The sequence below is a fragment of the Bombus pyrosoma genome, linkage group LG14 (assembly GCF_014825855.1).
Source record: "Bombus pyrosoma isolate SC7728 linkage group LG14, ASM1482585v1, whole genome shotgun sequence".
NCBI classification, from domain to species: Eukaryota; Metazoa; Arthropoda; class Insecta; order Hymenoptera; family Apidae; genus Bombus; species Bombus pyrosoma.
Genome location: NC_057783.1, coordinates 2,094,402 through 2,107,329, shown reverse-complemented (window position 1 = coordinate 2,107,329; position 12,928 = coordinate 2,094,402). Strand labels below are relative to the sequence as shown.

Genomic DNA, 12,928 nt, shown 5'->3' with positions numbered 1-12,928 from the left:
TTTATGATTTACAGTCTCATTGATCCAACTTTAATCAAATATTTGTCGAAAACGTAGTTTTATTTCCAACGTTACAATCTATGAAGATAATTGTTGTTATTTCTGTATTTAGAGGTAGGATTACAATAGCTATTATTTTATTCTTTGGATAAATCTATCACACCGTTCTGAACTGAAAAACCTTCATCGTACTTTCTTTACATGGACTAGGGATAAAAACAAAAGAATATCTTAAACCTATCGATTAAATCTATCGATTATATCTAGAACTATTTTCTAGTTACTATTTATTGTAACTAGCGCATCTGCATATGGATGGCGAGCGCGAACTCACATTGTCATTTTCAATAATAATTATAATAATAGTGGACATTTATCTATACTTTTTCTTGGCGTAAAATTAAAAAGCTGCATCTATTGTGAATTAATTTTCTAAATCGCATTCGTCATTATTCCACTGTATCTAGTATTTCAAAATAATTTTACAGATTCAACGGACATCGTCGATTCTAAGCTCAAGTTAATCCTGGGTTTAATATGGACCCTAATTTTACACTATTCGATATCGATGCCTCTCTGGAATGGAGAAGAGGGTTCTCAAGCAGAGGGACCAAAACAAAGACTCATCAGGTGGATCAAGAACAAAGTACCAGAATTGACAATCGGTAACTTCACTACTGATTGGAACGATGGCCGTGCTATCGGTGCTTTGGTAGATGGAGTTGCGTCTGGTCTTTGCCCTGATTGGCATGAGTGGAATAAAAATGACGCAATTCAAAATGCATCGGAAGCAATGCAATTAGCCGATGATTGGCTGAATATACCTCAGGTAAATGCTATAATGCTTGTTATGTTGTTTAAGGAAAATTTGTAAAAATATATATCGGAAAATTTTTTACGCTTCTTTATCTCCATCATCTATTGTATTTACTTGTATTTATTCTGACTTTTGTTCCTTCTTTCTGAACTTTTATTAGCTGTTATCTTTCTTTTCTTACGTTTAACAGCTTCGTCTTCTCGCTGTTAAATAATAGTTTCATACAGCTACGTGATAAAATAATGAGAAGTTCATTTTTATAAATCATTCGTCGTTTTATTCGTTCTCGTTCTAATCTAAAATTATTTGCAGCGATGAGAAAGAGATTGTAAATATTTTATTTTGTACAATGGGATTAGTTTTAGAAATTAAATAAATTAGTATAGTAACGATTAGTAATTAAATTGCAACGAGAGACATGACACGAAAGCGAATGGAACGATTACAGAAAAGCAAACTAACTACGGTACTATATAATTCTGTCATTCTCTTACATAGCTCATCAAGCCAGAGGAAATGGTTAATCCAAATATAGACGAAATGTCAATGATGACATATTTGAGTCAATACCCTAACGCAAAACTAAAACCAGGAGCACCTCTTCGACCACGTGTCAATCGAAATAGGTAAGTCGATGAATAAATTCTCTCATCGATCATTTGTTATACGATAAAGCCAGATTTCATGAAATGACAGTCAACTATTATTATATCGTATCGCGCGAAGAAGCTTTTTATGTCAAAATGTTTAATTGAAAAATAATTAAGAAGTATAAATTACAGTAGAGTAGGCATATGAATGTAGAAGCAAAAATGTAAATTATTTCTTCTATATTTAGTCTCACGTATAAATAGAGAGAGTGTAGATGTTTTAATGACACGAAGTGGTATAATTAATAAATCTATTTTATTTTCCGGTTGCAGTATCCCGCCACCGCGGTAAGTTACGTAAATATCGTGTTTTCTTGCATCTTTCATAGTCATTCATATTTTCTTTTTTATAATAAAATAATAGCTATGCATAGTTTGGCGCAATTAATTCCTGGCTATTCAATTCAAAGATTGTAACAACTTTGTTTTCTATTTTTCCCTAATAGACCACTTTAAATCATTCGGTTAATTAAAATTCGCAATTAGCTAAATTTATTGGTATGCAACACATACTATTTTCTAAGGCAATGAAAATTGAAAAATCTCCTTCTTATACGGAACAGTTATTATTGTAATGAAGTGTAAAAACTTTCGAATTACTATAACAAATTCTGTACTCAAATAGTTTTTCCTCAGTCTGCTTGAATATAAGCTATTATTGTTTTTTGTTTATTTTAATTATAATAAACTAAGTTTTTCTTTTAAAGAAAGAATTAATTTAGAACGTAAGCTTTTAATGTGATTCTTTATTTTCTGTATATTATTATTTTTTATTTTCATTCTTTATCTTTTGCGTATTAATTAAATTTTTTATTTCCTGCAGAGTACGTGCTTACGGTCCTGGTATTGAACCAAGTGGTGTAGTCATTGGAGCACCAGCTAATTTCACTATAGAAACACTTTCTGCCGGTAAAGGAGATGTCGACGTCATTGTGGAAGATATTCAAGGAACTAAAATTCCGGTGAGAACAATTTTCCGTAACATAAACATTTTTCGATCACTAAAACACTTATATTTATGGCTATGGCTCGACTATGGTTTTTAATCCATTTATTAAAAATTTAAAAATGTAAAAATACACAGAGTGCGTGTTATTACATAAACGTATAAAATACCTAAAATAGGATATTCGTTACGATTTAATAAACGAAAGGAATCTGTATTTCAATTCTACTTCTTGAGGTGCATTTATAAAAATACAAGTCTCCAAAAAAATTCGCAATTTAATTATAGTTCATTGGGAAATTTAAAGAATCTACAACTAAACTTCCAAATATTTTTATATTATATAATTTATAATCGCAACGTGCGCTACGATTGCTACGTTACGTACCCATTTATCTACTTGCCACGTATAATGTGGTTGACCACCATTCCGGAAATTGCTACATTTGTATCATAATCATAAATTGATTACAAGCCAGGATACACGTGATGTAATCGTTTATTCTTACGTTTCTATATTTCTTTTCTTTTCTGTAACAGTTGCAGTACTCGAATTAATTGAAATTCATCTTATTACAACTTTGATATAAAAATATGTAACACGATTTTTATGCATGATTTAGTAGATAGATAACTCTATTTTGCTACCTTTCGGTCTTGAAAAGAGGGTTGGCACGTGGTTATGCCTACAGAATCAATGTAAGATATTATACAAATACTTATACTATAAATACTTGAACTTTAAATGGTACAGGATTTAGTATACTCCTACATTAGATTAGATTTCACAGATATTAATAACATTACGAATAAATAGATTTACATTAATAGAATTAATATAACACGCTTATTCGTGATAAATCTGATATATCGTGTGAAATGAAAGAATTCTTTAAAATATACGTTTATATGTCAAATTGAAAGAAGGAGTTGCTTAATTTATACAGCGAAATGTTTCAGATACAAGCAATTAAGATAATAAGAATAGAATGGAGATTCTAATTTTGGCACGATTAGTACAATTGTTAGTCAGTCAATCACACGTTGGCACGTACAAGCTTTGCTACACGAGAAACATGGATAAATGTACATTCGTATAAATTATACTTCTAACAACTACAGCTTTCCAATAAATACTCACAGGTCTATAAATTAAAATAGGCTTTTAATTCAATCTGTGATTTTATAGGATTATGATTTAAGCAGCTATTTTGATTCAGAATGCTACTTGTTTAGGTATTTGGGATTTTTTTCTAAAAAAACCTTCAGCTTCTTTTTATCGATCTTTGCCACACATATTTATCAACGATCGGAGGATATTCATCGGTTTTTTCAAGTGAGAATAATCAGAATTCCGCAAGTTACATGTTATTAAATAAAGTGCTGATAGATCTGTATGCAAAAGACTGATAGGAAAAGTCTTATGACTCCTTTGAGAATAGATTTACAAGAATATCCAAAATAATGGTATTTTAGACCGGAATATTCCGTTAAGATGTGCCAATGGGTTGTATCATTGAAAAGAATGAATATGAATATTATTTCAATTTTAATTTATAAAGCTAATGATATTTTAATTGCAATTAAATTTATTGATCTTATCTTGATAATCAAATTTAATTTAATTTAATTTAAATAATTTTTCTTCCTTAAAGGTTGATATCAAGTTCAACAAAGACAAAAATCTCACCTATTCCGTGTTATATACTCCGAAGACGCCATCACCACATAAAGTAAAAATACTGTACGCCGGAAGAGAAATTCCAAAAAGTCCATACGTGGTGAATGTAGAAACACCAGCAGCTGATCCTAGCAAAATTATAGCAAGTGGGCCAGGATTACAGGCGGATGGAATCTCAGTCAACAAACCTACTTTCTTTGATATATTCACGAAGACTGCTGGACGTGGCGCGCCAGTAGTTACAATCTTGGACGAACAGGTATATTATTAAATAACATATAGGTCTTAACAATGCAATAAATATAATATCAATAGTTATCAATACAGAATAATGAAATATTAATTACTAAATAGAATTTAATAGAGTCGAATTCAAAAGAATTTTAGAATTTCGTAATCGTAAAAATTACGTCTAATCCACTAATTACATCATCTCTGGAATAAATTTGTACAGCCTTGGAGTCGTATAACAAAGAATGGGTCCCTAGCAACTTTCACCGAATCTGTTCCTCAACTCTTATTATCCATAGCCATGTGACGCACTGCTCATACAAACGAAGGTTTTTGCCCTAGTATTTATAAATTGTAGCTTAACAAGATCCAGTTATACGACAATTAATTTCGATTATACGAATGATAAGCAGCGAAGATAGCAAGAACTAGTGGACTCCTATTATTCGACTGTTCGGTTATCCGATACTGTGATAGTAAATAGATAGTGTTACTGTACAGTATTGGAGATGAATTTCTATTTAGTTAATTAGTCATTAATGACTATGGACAAGCATCAGAATTTCTACAAGACAAGTCTGTGGGGCAGAGGTATGAGTATGAGCGGTGTTGGACAGAGAAGGTGATAGGTGCGTTTGTTTGCATTCACTGACTTCTCATTCGTTGGACGGACTGTGGATTCGACATTTAGATTAACATTGCCCATGAAAATAATTAGCAGTATAAGCAACAGTTTTTACACACAGTCGAGGATATGCATTATTATTGTATGAGATAGTTTATTTTTCTGTTAATTAAACGATTTTTATTACATATCCTAACTATCTGTTACGAATTCTGTTTTATAGGGATCAAACGTACCTTTCAAATTACGTCAAACTCTACCAGAAGTATGGAGGTGCGAATACACCCCTACCGAAACTGGTTTACACACGATAAACATGTCTTTTGCTGGCAAACCGATACTTGGCAGTCCTTGTAATGTTAACGTAGGTTCGACAGATGCTAAGAAATGTAGAGCTTATGGACGAGGATTATTACCGAATGGAGTTCGTGTTCAAGACAATGCGGATTTCGTTATCGTCACAAAGGATGCCGGTGAAGATGTGCTTGGAGTTAAAGTTATTGGTCCCGGAGGAGTCAATCAACCTATTCAGTAAGCAATTTTATCCTCTTGATAAAATCTTGAAGAAGATATACAGAAGATGTATTTAATCTAACGAACATGATCATCCAAGCAACTTAGTAGGTCTATTTCTTTATGATCTGACACATAGATTTGTACATTAATTTCTACTTAATCGATTGGTTATTAATAATTATTGAATCGAGCATTGGAACTAAAGTGACTGTGAATTCCAGGTAATATTGAACGTCCACAAATATAATTTAATTCCACGTAATAATAGAAGTACCTTTAGGCTCTATGCTGTAAATGACACTCGAAAAAATTGACATATTAATTAATATAACATAAATTGTACATGAGTTCAATGTACAGATTCAAGCTGAGTACATTTGCATCGAAAGTTTCTACACTTTTACAGATGCAATTTGAGGTTCAAATGGTGTAAGAAATAAAGTTGAGGCTTCAATTACGAATATGTAGTAGCAAGACTTCGTAAATTAATACTCTTAATTGGCTTTTTTTCTTTTGATTTTTATAAATGATTCTTTTGACCGATTTATGGACTTCGAAGCACCACTTATATACATATATATATTTTTTCCAGTATGGTTAAAGCTGACCAAAAAACGTACAAGTGCAATTACATACCGATAAAAGAGGGACGATACGTGGTGATGATAACATATGGCGGAAAAGAAATTTACAAGTCACCGTTCGAGGTGAACGTTGGCCCTTACAAGGAATCAGCGATCAGAGCTTATGGGCCTGGCCTTCACGGTGGTATAGTCGATCATACAGCCAAGTTCATTATAGACACACAGAGGGAAACCGCTGGTCTTGGATTCGCGATCGAAGGACCTTCGGAAGCAAAAATCTTCTGTCACGATAACGGCGATGGAACAGGCGTCATATCCTACTTACCAACTGCACCAGGCCAATACGCGGTTCACATTCGTTGCGATAACGAGGATATTCCGAAATCGCCCTACATCGTGAATATTTTGCCGAAAGGGGACTTCGATCCTGACAAGGTCTGATATTCATATATTCGTGGTCCTTCGGCTTTCGATCGCGTCCTAATATAACAGTATTGCACTCTTTTTGTTTTAATCGACCTTAACGTTGCTTTGACATAGAAAGTCACCAGCAACGCTCGTTCGATCGTTCGTTCGTGCCTAAATTATTAACTCGCAATTGGTAATGCTGGGTAAATGACCATTCAGTTTACATTAGAGTAAAGTTTCTTAATTGTGGAATATTTCATTTCAATTTATACGCTATATGTTGCTGAATACCATTGATAAACTTTGTCAATTAAAATGCAGAATATACGTGGAATTAAGGAAGCGAAGATTATGTTAATTCTTTTATTACAACGATGCTAATTGAGGGTTAATTAAAATTTTGCTAATTATTCTTATTTGTTCCGACATCTCTTGAATATTGTAGTTCGCTTCTTCGGTGCATACCTGAAATCGTTTCGATGAACCGAGTGAATGAACGACGAGTGATTTCACAAAGTATGATTTGCAGGTTGAAGTGTACGGTCCGGGAATTCAAGCGGAGACTCTTCCTGTTGGGAAACCGACGAATTTTACGGTGGACGTAAAGAAAGCTGGGCAAGCACCGTTGGAAGTCGTTGTTCAAGATGTTCAAGGAAAGGATGTACCCGTTCGATTGGAGGATAATCACGATGGCACAGTGAAATGTCACTATACTCCTACGTCTGCATCAAATCACGTTATCATGGTGAGACATTGAAAATTTTGATAGATGTAACGTTTCGATATTCTATAAAGTATGGCTTAATCGTAAGACGAGTTAACACGTGAGATAAGATAAGAATAATCTTGGAAACTATAGAAAATACAGAAGAACGTTTCGTACGAGATCTGTAGATGGATGAAACTGAAATAGGAAAGGAGATATACGGATTAATTCTACTGCGTTTGTTTATTTTAATACTTTATCAATGCTAATGTTCTTTGAAAAAGTCCAAATATTTCTTCGGAATTGGTCCGATTCATAAAGAATTTCGTACGTCGCTTTGATTTTACGATATCAAATTATAACTTGAAAAATTGGCGGAATTTTACGAAATAACAAATATCAGGGAATAAAGACGATGATAAATGTTATATTGGAAAATATTTAGAAGTACAGATATATCTAACTGTGCGTTAGGAATAAGATAAATTACATACATATTTAAAACACAAAAATATAAATAAAATTGATATTATATAATTATATGATAATATTCGTAGGTGATTTACGGTGGCGTAGCTACGAAACACTCTCCTTATCGAGTAAAGGTAGAAGAACCCTTAAACGTCGCTATGCTATCAGCATATGGACCCGGACTCGAGAAAGGGGTCAAGTCGAACATACCAACGCATTTTATCGTCGATTGTCGCGAAGTTGGGCCAGGTGAACTTCGCGTGAACATAAAAGATTCTGAGAACAAAGAAATTCCATTTTCACTTTCGGACAACAAGGATGGCACGCATACTGTCACATACGTAGCACGAGAACCAGGAACTTGCTCCGTAAATTTGAATTATGGAGGCTTGAACGCACCTCAGTGTCCGATTAAAGTGAACGTTGAATCGCATATCGATATCTCCGAGGTCAAAGTGGAAGGTCTTGCTCAAAGTAAGTATAAAATTACCTATTTATTATGCCTATATCTAATTCGTTGTAATTCAATAATTATGAATATTACGATTAATCTAATTTATTATACTCCGAATAGGGAAGATTGATAATATTTTTTAGGACAAAATCGTCAGATTAAAACAAAACGATAAAGCACTGAAATGGATCCTTATAGAAATTTTTCCAACACTTTTCTTGGAATACTTTCTTTTTACTAATAGTTCGGTCAAATACCAGTGCTTTCAGGCTATGGTTACAGTGGATGCATGTTCTGAGAAACTCAATACGTCAAAGCAATCGAATTCTTACAAGTGTATGCTTTTTAGTCTCTAGATGTTTCGTTCGTTGGAACAGCAGTTTGTCGGAACACGCAACCATTCTTTCACGATACTGTTAAAAAATCTCTAAAATCTTTAAAATGTATCGCTACGAGCTATACACAGTGTACGATTTCGATTTATTATTATAAATAATAAATTCGAGAAACACTCTGGTTGAAAGAGAATTGTTTTACAATAGCGTTACAGGAGATTGAGAGTGTCATAGTCAAACACAGGATGATAGAATATCAGACATAGGCCACGCATATCTTTTTCGGCTACACTCATCGCCCTATCTTTATAGTTTTGTAAATATTCATATCGTGAATTCGATGCTCGTATCTAAGATTTCTTAAAGACTAGGGAAGAGTCTCTGAGCGAGTCGAACAAGAAATCTAAGCGAGCGTAACGTTTACGTCGGTTTATGCAGGTCGTTTGTTTCCACATAAGCAAACGAAACTCTATCAATCACATGCTAATTATCTGTCCCAAGTAAGTACAGTATGAAAAGAGCATAGCATGACTTAACGAATTCACAAAAAATACGCTACAAAGCAAGATTTTGCAAAAGAGATCTGGCCTTCCTCAAGAATATTGGTTTTTATCACCACTGACTACTCTCATCGTGATCGCTAGTCACTTTGGAAGGTGCATGCGAGCTTAAACTTGTAATTAAGAAAGATAAAAGGCAGAGCAGAAAATGGGAAGAAAACTAAACAATTTGAAACTAAATCCATGTCACAGCGGCTCCAGTGAACAGCTTGCAGCAGTTCCTCGTGATAACTCAGGACGCGGGCAAGCCAGCGGACTTTCAGGTGACGATAACCGCACCTTCGGGCAACCGTATCAAGGCACACGTGATACCAATTCGCGAAGGCTATCTCGTGAATTTTACGCCGACAGAGCTAGGCGAATATCTGCTGGGGATTAGTTTCGGCGGAGTGCCGATATCCAACCAGCCGTATCGATTGACCTGCGTGCATGGCTCGGATCCTGAAAAGGTCCGAGCCTCCGGGCCGGGTTTAACTCATGGAATAATAAACAAACCGGCTGAGTTCGTGATCGATACTCGCGGAGCTGGACAAGGCAATCTCGGTGTGACGGTCGAAGGTCCCTGCGAAGCTGCCATTAATTGTCGAGATAATGGCGATGGAACGTGTTCTGTTGCGTACTTACCTACGGAAGTTGGCGATTATGGTATCAATATTACCTTCAACGAGAAGCATATTCCTGGTTCGCCCTTCCAGGCGATCGTTGTAAAAGACGTCGATGTGTCGAAGATAAAAGTCACAGGGACCGGCATTCAACCAAACGGTATCGTTTGTCGTGCTTTTGCAAGGTTCCGCTTTTATTAACAGCAAGAGTGTTCCGGGTGTTTTCTTTTGCGTGTGTAGTGTGCTATAACGTAGGTACATATTAGGTGGATGGTGAGACGGATGAAGTACATTCCGAAGAAATTTTCTTTTACCAAAGCAATAATGACTCGTTAATTTGTTTATCGATGTCGTTGAAACCGATCGATGTTCTAATGCTTTTTATGCGTTTTAATGCGTTTTAAAGGTGAATCATCGAAATGTATTTCATCCAAATTATTATCCAACGTAATTTGGGTATTTTTGTTTGTTCATCGATTTTTTGATAGTGTTTATGCTGCAACTTATGACAGAGATGCATATTACACAGTTTGATACATAGAAAAAGTGCACTGTATGCATGCTTTGTGGTATTTTGAATTTTTTTTATTGCTTATTAGAGAAATTCATTATATTGAGATAGTTTATATAAATTATAACTATAATTTATTATGTAAATCATATATGAATACCAAGGATATTCTTTTCCATTGAAAATATAGCAAACGAATATGTAATTGCTTAGGATTTCTATCAGATACACTTTTGTCGAATATATACGAGTCAGGCCCCTTTTTGTTATGAGAAATTCCGGTATTTTGTATAGAAGGAATTTTTTATGTTTGCGAATTCGATCCAAATCTCCTTCCGAACATTCTATATATACGTATCCTGTCTGTGGCAATCGTGTCCATTTCCCTTTGAATTTTCGTCCGCATATTCAATAAGTTTGAGTCAATCTTCTATTAGAATGTATGATACTACCGAGTTTTTTTATTCATGTCATTTTTTTCTCTAAATAAATCCTGAAGTTATCAGACAGTTAACTAGTAAATATTCATATATTTTTGCTAATTCTCAAATAGCAAATTACGCTTGTTTAGATAGAGATCCTTCCATACGTTACCCATACGTTGGACTGCTCACAAAAGCTTACATCTCCTGCTGTAGTTCTTACTACCTTATTTTTGACAAGTGTTTTTTTCAAATTTATTTGATTATTATTTGAGTTTTGAATATTTTTAGTAGCACAGAAAGAAAATTACACTGTTTATAAGTTACAAGCAGCGGACAACTGTGCATTGTTTAGTGCGCCACGTTTGTTGTTAATATCTTTTTTAGAAGTTATGTTTTCTATTTTTCACATGTCTCAAGATACATACACGAAGCTATAAACATAGCTTCTAACTATTTAAGCCTATATTTCTGATTACTATTACCCATTTTTATTTCTATAAGTATTGAATTATCCTACACGTTTGTGTAAATAGTTCACGAGTGTTTGTCATGAAATTTCAAAAAACTGCAACTTTTCTTAATCTGTTAAATTGTACATAATAAATATACGTATTGTAATAAAAATTTTTCACAAATTTCAGGTCCATGCGTAAATCGTGCAACGGAGTTCACAGTGGATGCTCGAGCGCTTCCAAAGGCGAAGACCGATCATGACAAACTCTCCTGCATAATTAACAATCCCAGTGGCAATACGACTGAGAAAGTGATTGCTTTACAAAGGGACGGAACTTATTGCGTCAGTTACAAGCCATTTGAAGAAGGACCTCATACTATAGACATACGTTATGACAACATTCCAGTTCCTGGTTCACCCTTCACAGTTAACGTTAAATACCATAGCGATCCCAGTAAATGTAAAGCGTACGGACCAGGTTTGAAAAAAGGATTCGTGAATAAGTACAACACGTTCGTCGTAGAAACGAAAGGTAAAATTCTCAGAGACAAAACGAGCAAACTTTATTGATTTACTTGTACGAGTAGTATCGAGTTGGTGACAAAGTAATTTCGCTTTTGTGCCTATGCACTTACACATACATGTGCACATTAACTTTGGAAACTTCTTTATGTCATCTTCATACAGAAAAAAGTTAATTTTGATTGAAAATATTTGTTCCTCGGTTCTTGATCGATTGTCTTGTGGTAGTCTGCCGATATCGTCTTTGGAACATAGACGGGAATTTCAATAGAACTTAATTAGTTGCATTTACACATTTCTCAAATTTATACAACTTAATCGACCAAAGATAAACATCTCTTAACTACACTGTCTTTTATCTCTGTCATGATTCTCTCTTCTGCTTACTTGCTCCGTTAGTTGAATTAATTTGTCATATTTAAATTAGTTTTCGACTCTACTGCTAGTCAAATTAATTTATAACTATACAATTAGATAGCATAAAATAATTTGTAAATGTTTAGATGCTGGAAATGGCGGATTATCTCTATTAATGGAAGGCAACGACTACGCGCAGGTGACTTGCAAAGGAAACGACGATGGCTATTGCACAGTGGAGTATTTTCCACCGTCGCCGGGTGACTACGAAATATCCATCAAATTTGCCGAACAACACATTCCTGGATCTCCTTTCCAAGTCCAAGTCGTGGATGACATGCAAGCGAATAACGTGACTGCCTACGGCGAAGGCTTGGAAGTAGTAAGAGAAAATATATCGACGAAGTTCATGGTGAATACCTCCAAGTGCAATCCAGCACAACTGAATGTCACGCTGAAGACCAACAAAGGACGAGTTCAGAAACCAATAATCAAAAACTGTGGAAATGGGTTATTCGAAGTTACATATCAACCACCATCTCCTGACAGTGATCTGCAAGTTGGAGTTATTTTCGATGGAGAAGATATTCCAGGAAGTCCTTTCAAACCGAAAGTTCTGCCCACTGTAGAGCCAAATAAGGTTGTTGTCACGGGGCTTGGTGTGGCACCTGTTTGTACCGCATCTTTTCCCGTTGATTTCGTAGTAGACACCTCCGAAGCTGGTTACGGTGATCTGGAGGTTCAAGTATTGGTAAGTAACAAATCAATGTTATCACCGCCTGTATTATTTATTGTTGTTTATTGTTGTTTTATCTGTGTCTCTCCACTTTGCATAGCTTCCGATTACATCTTCATTTACAGTTTATATTACGTTACATATCACTCGCTTAATACGTTCAAGCTGTTTCGTACACGCCTTCTCTAATAACATTTGCGTTTTGTTCCAGTTTTCGTTAAATCACATTTTTATAAATCAAAATTGGGACCATGAATGGAGTGAATAACGTGTTAATTAATTTTATCTAACAATCTTACGAAACCTTATTATCTTAGAACTACCTTATTTTAGAATC

At 34.6% G+C, this 12,928-nt stretch overlaps 1 protein-coding gene across 7 annotated transcripts in view; it reads left to right on the top strand.

The window, feature by feature from the left end:
• Nucleotides 1–12,928, top strand: part of LOC122575102 (filamin-A) — a 52,542-nt gene that overhangs the window by 11,061 nt on the left and 28,553 nt on the right. For 2 of the 7 annotated variants that reach the window (XM_043743554.1, XM_043743552.1), the window contains exons 3-14: nt 489–829; nt 1,316–1,443; nt 1,741–1,755; nt 2,291–2,429; nt 4,069–4,353; nt 5,174–5,481; nt 6,059–6,485; nt 6,988–7,203; nt 7,722–8,109; nt 9,177–9,746; nt 11,164–11,508; nt 12,002–12,606. In XM_043743554.1, coding sequence (XP_043599489.1) covers nt 489–829; nt 1,316–1,443; nt 1,741–1,755; nt 2,291–2,429; nt 4,069–4,353; nt 5,174–5,481; nt 6,059–6,485; nt 6,988–7,203; nt 7,722–8,109; nt 9,177–9,746; nt 11,164–11,508; nt 12,002–12,606 — 3,767 coding nt within the window. Of the gene's footprint in view, nt 1–488; nt 830–1,315; nt 1,444–1,740; nt 1,756–2,290; nt 2,430–4,068; nt 4,354–4,763; nt 5,093–5,173; nt 5,482–5,794; nt 5,896–6,058; nt 6,486–6,987; nt 7,204–7,721; nt 8,110–9,176; nt 9,747–11,163; nt 11,509–12,001; nt 12,607–12,928 lie in introns of those variants that run through there. The other 5 variants (XM_043743553.1, XM_043743555.1, XM_043743556.1 and 2 more) reach the window with 5 other exon arrangements.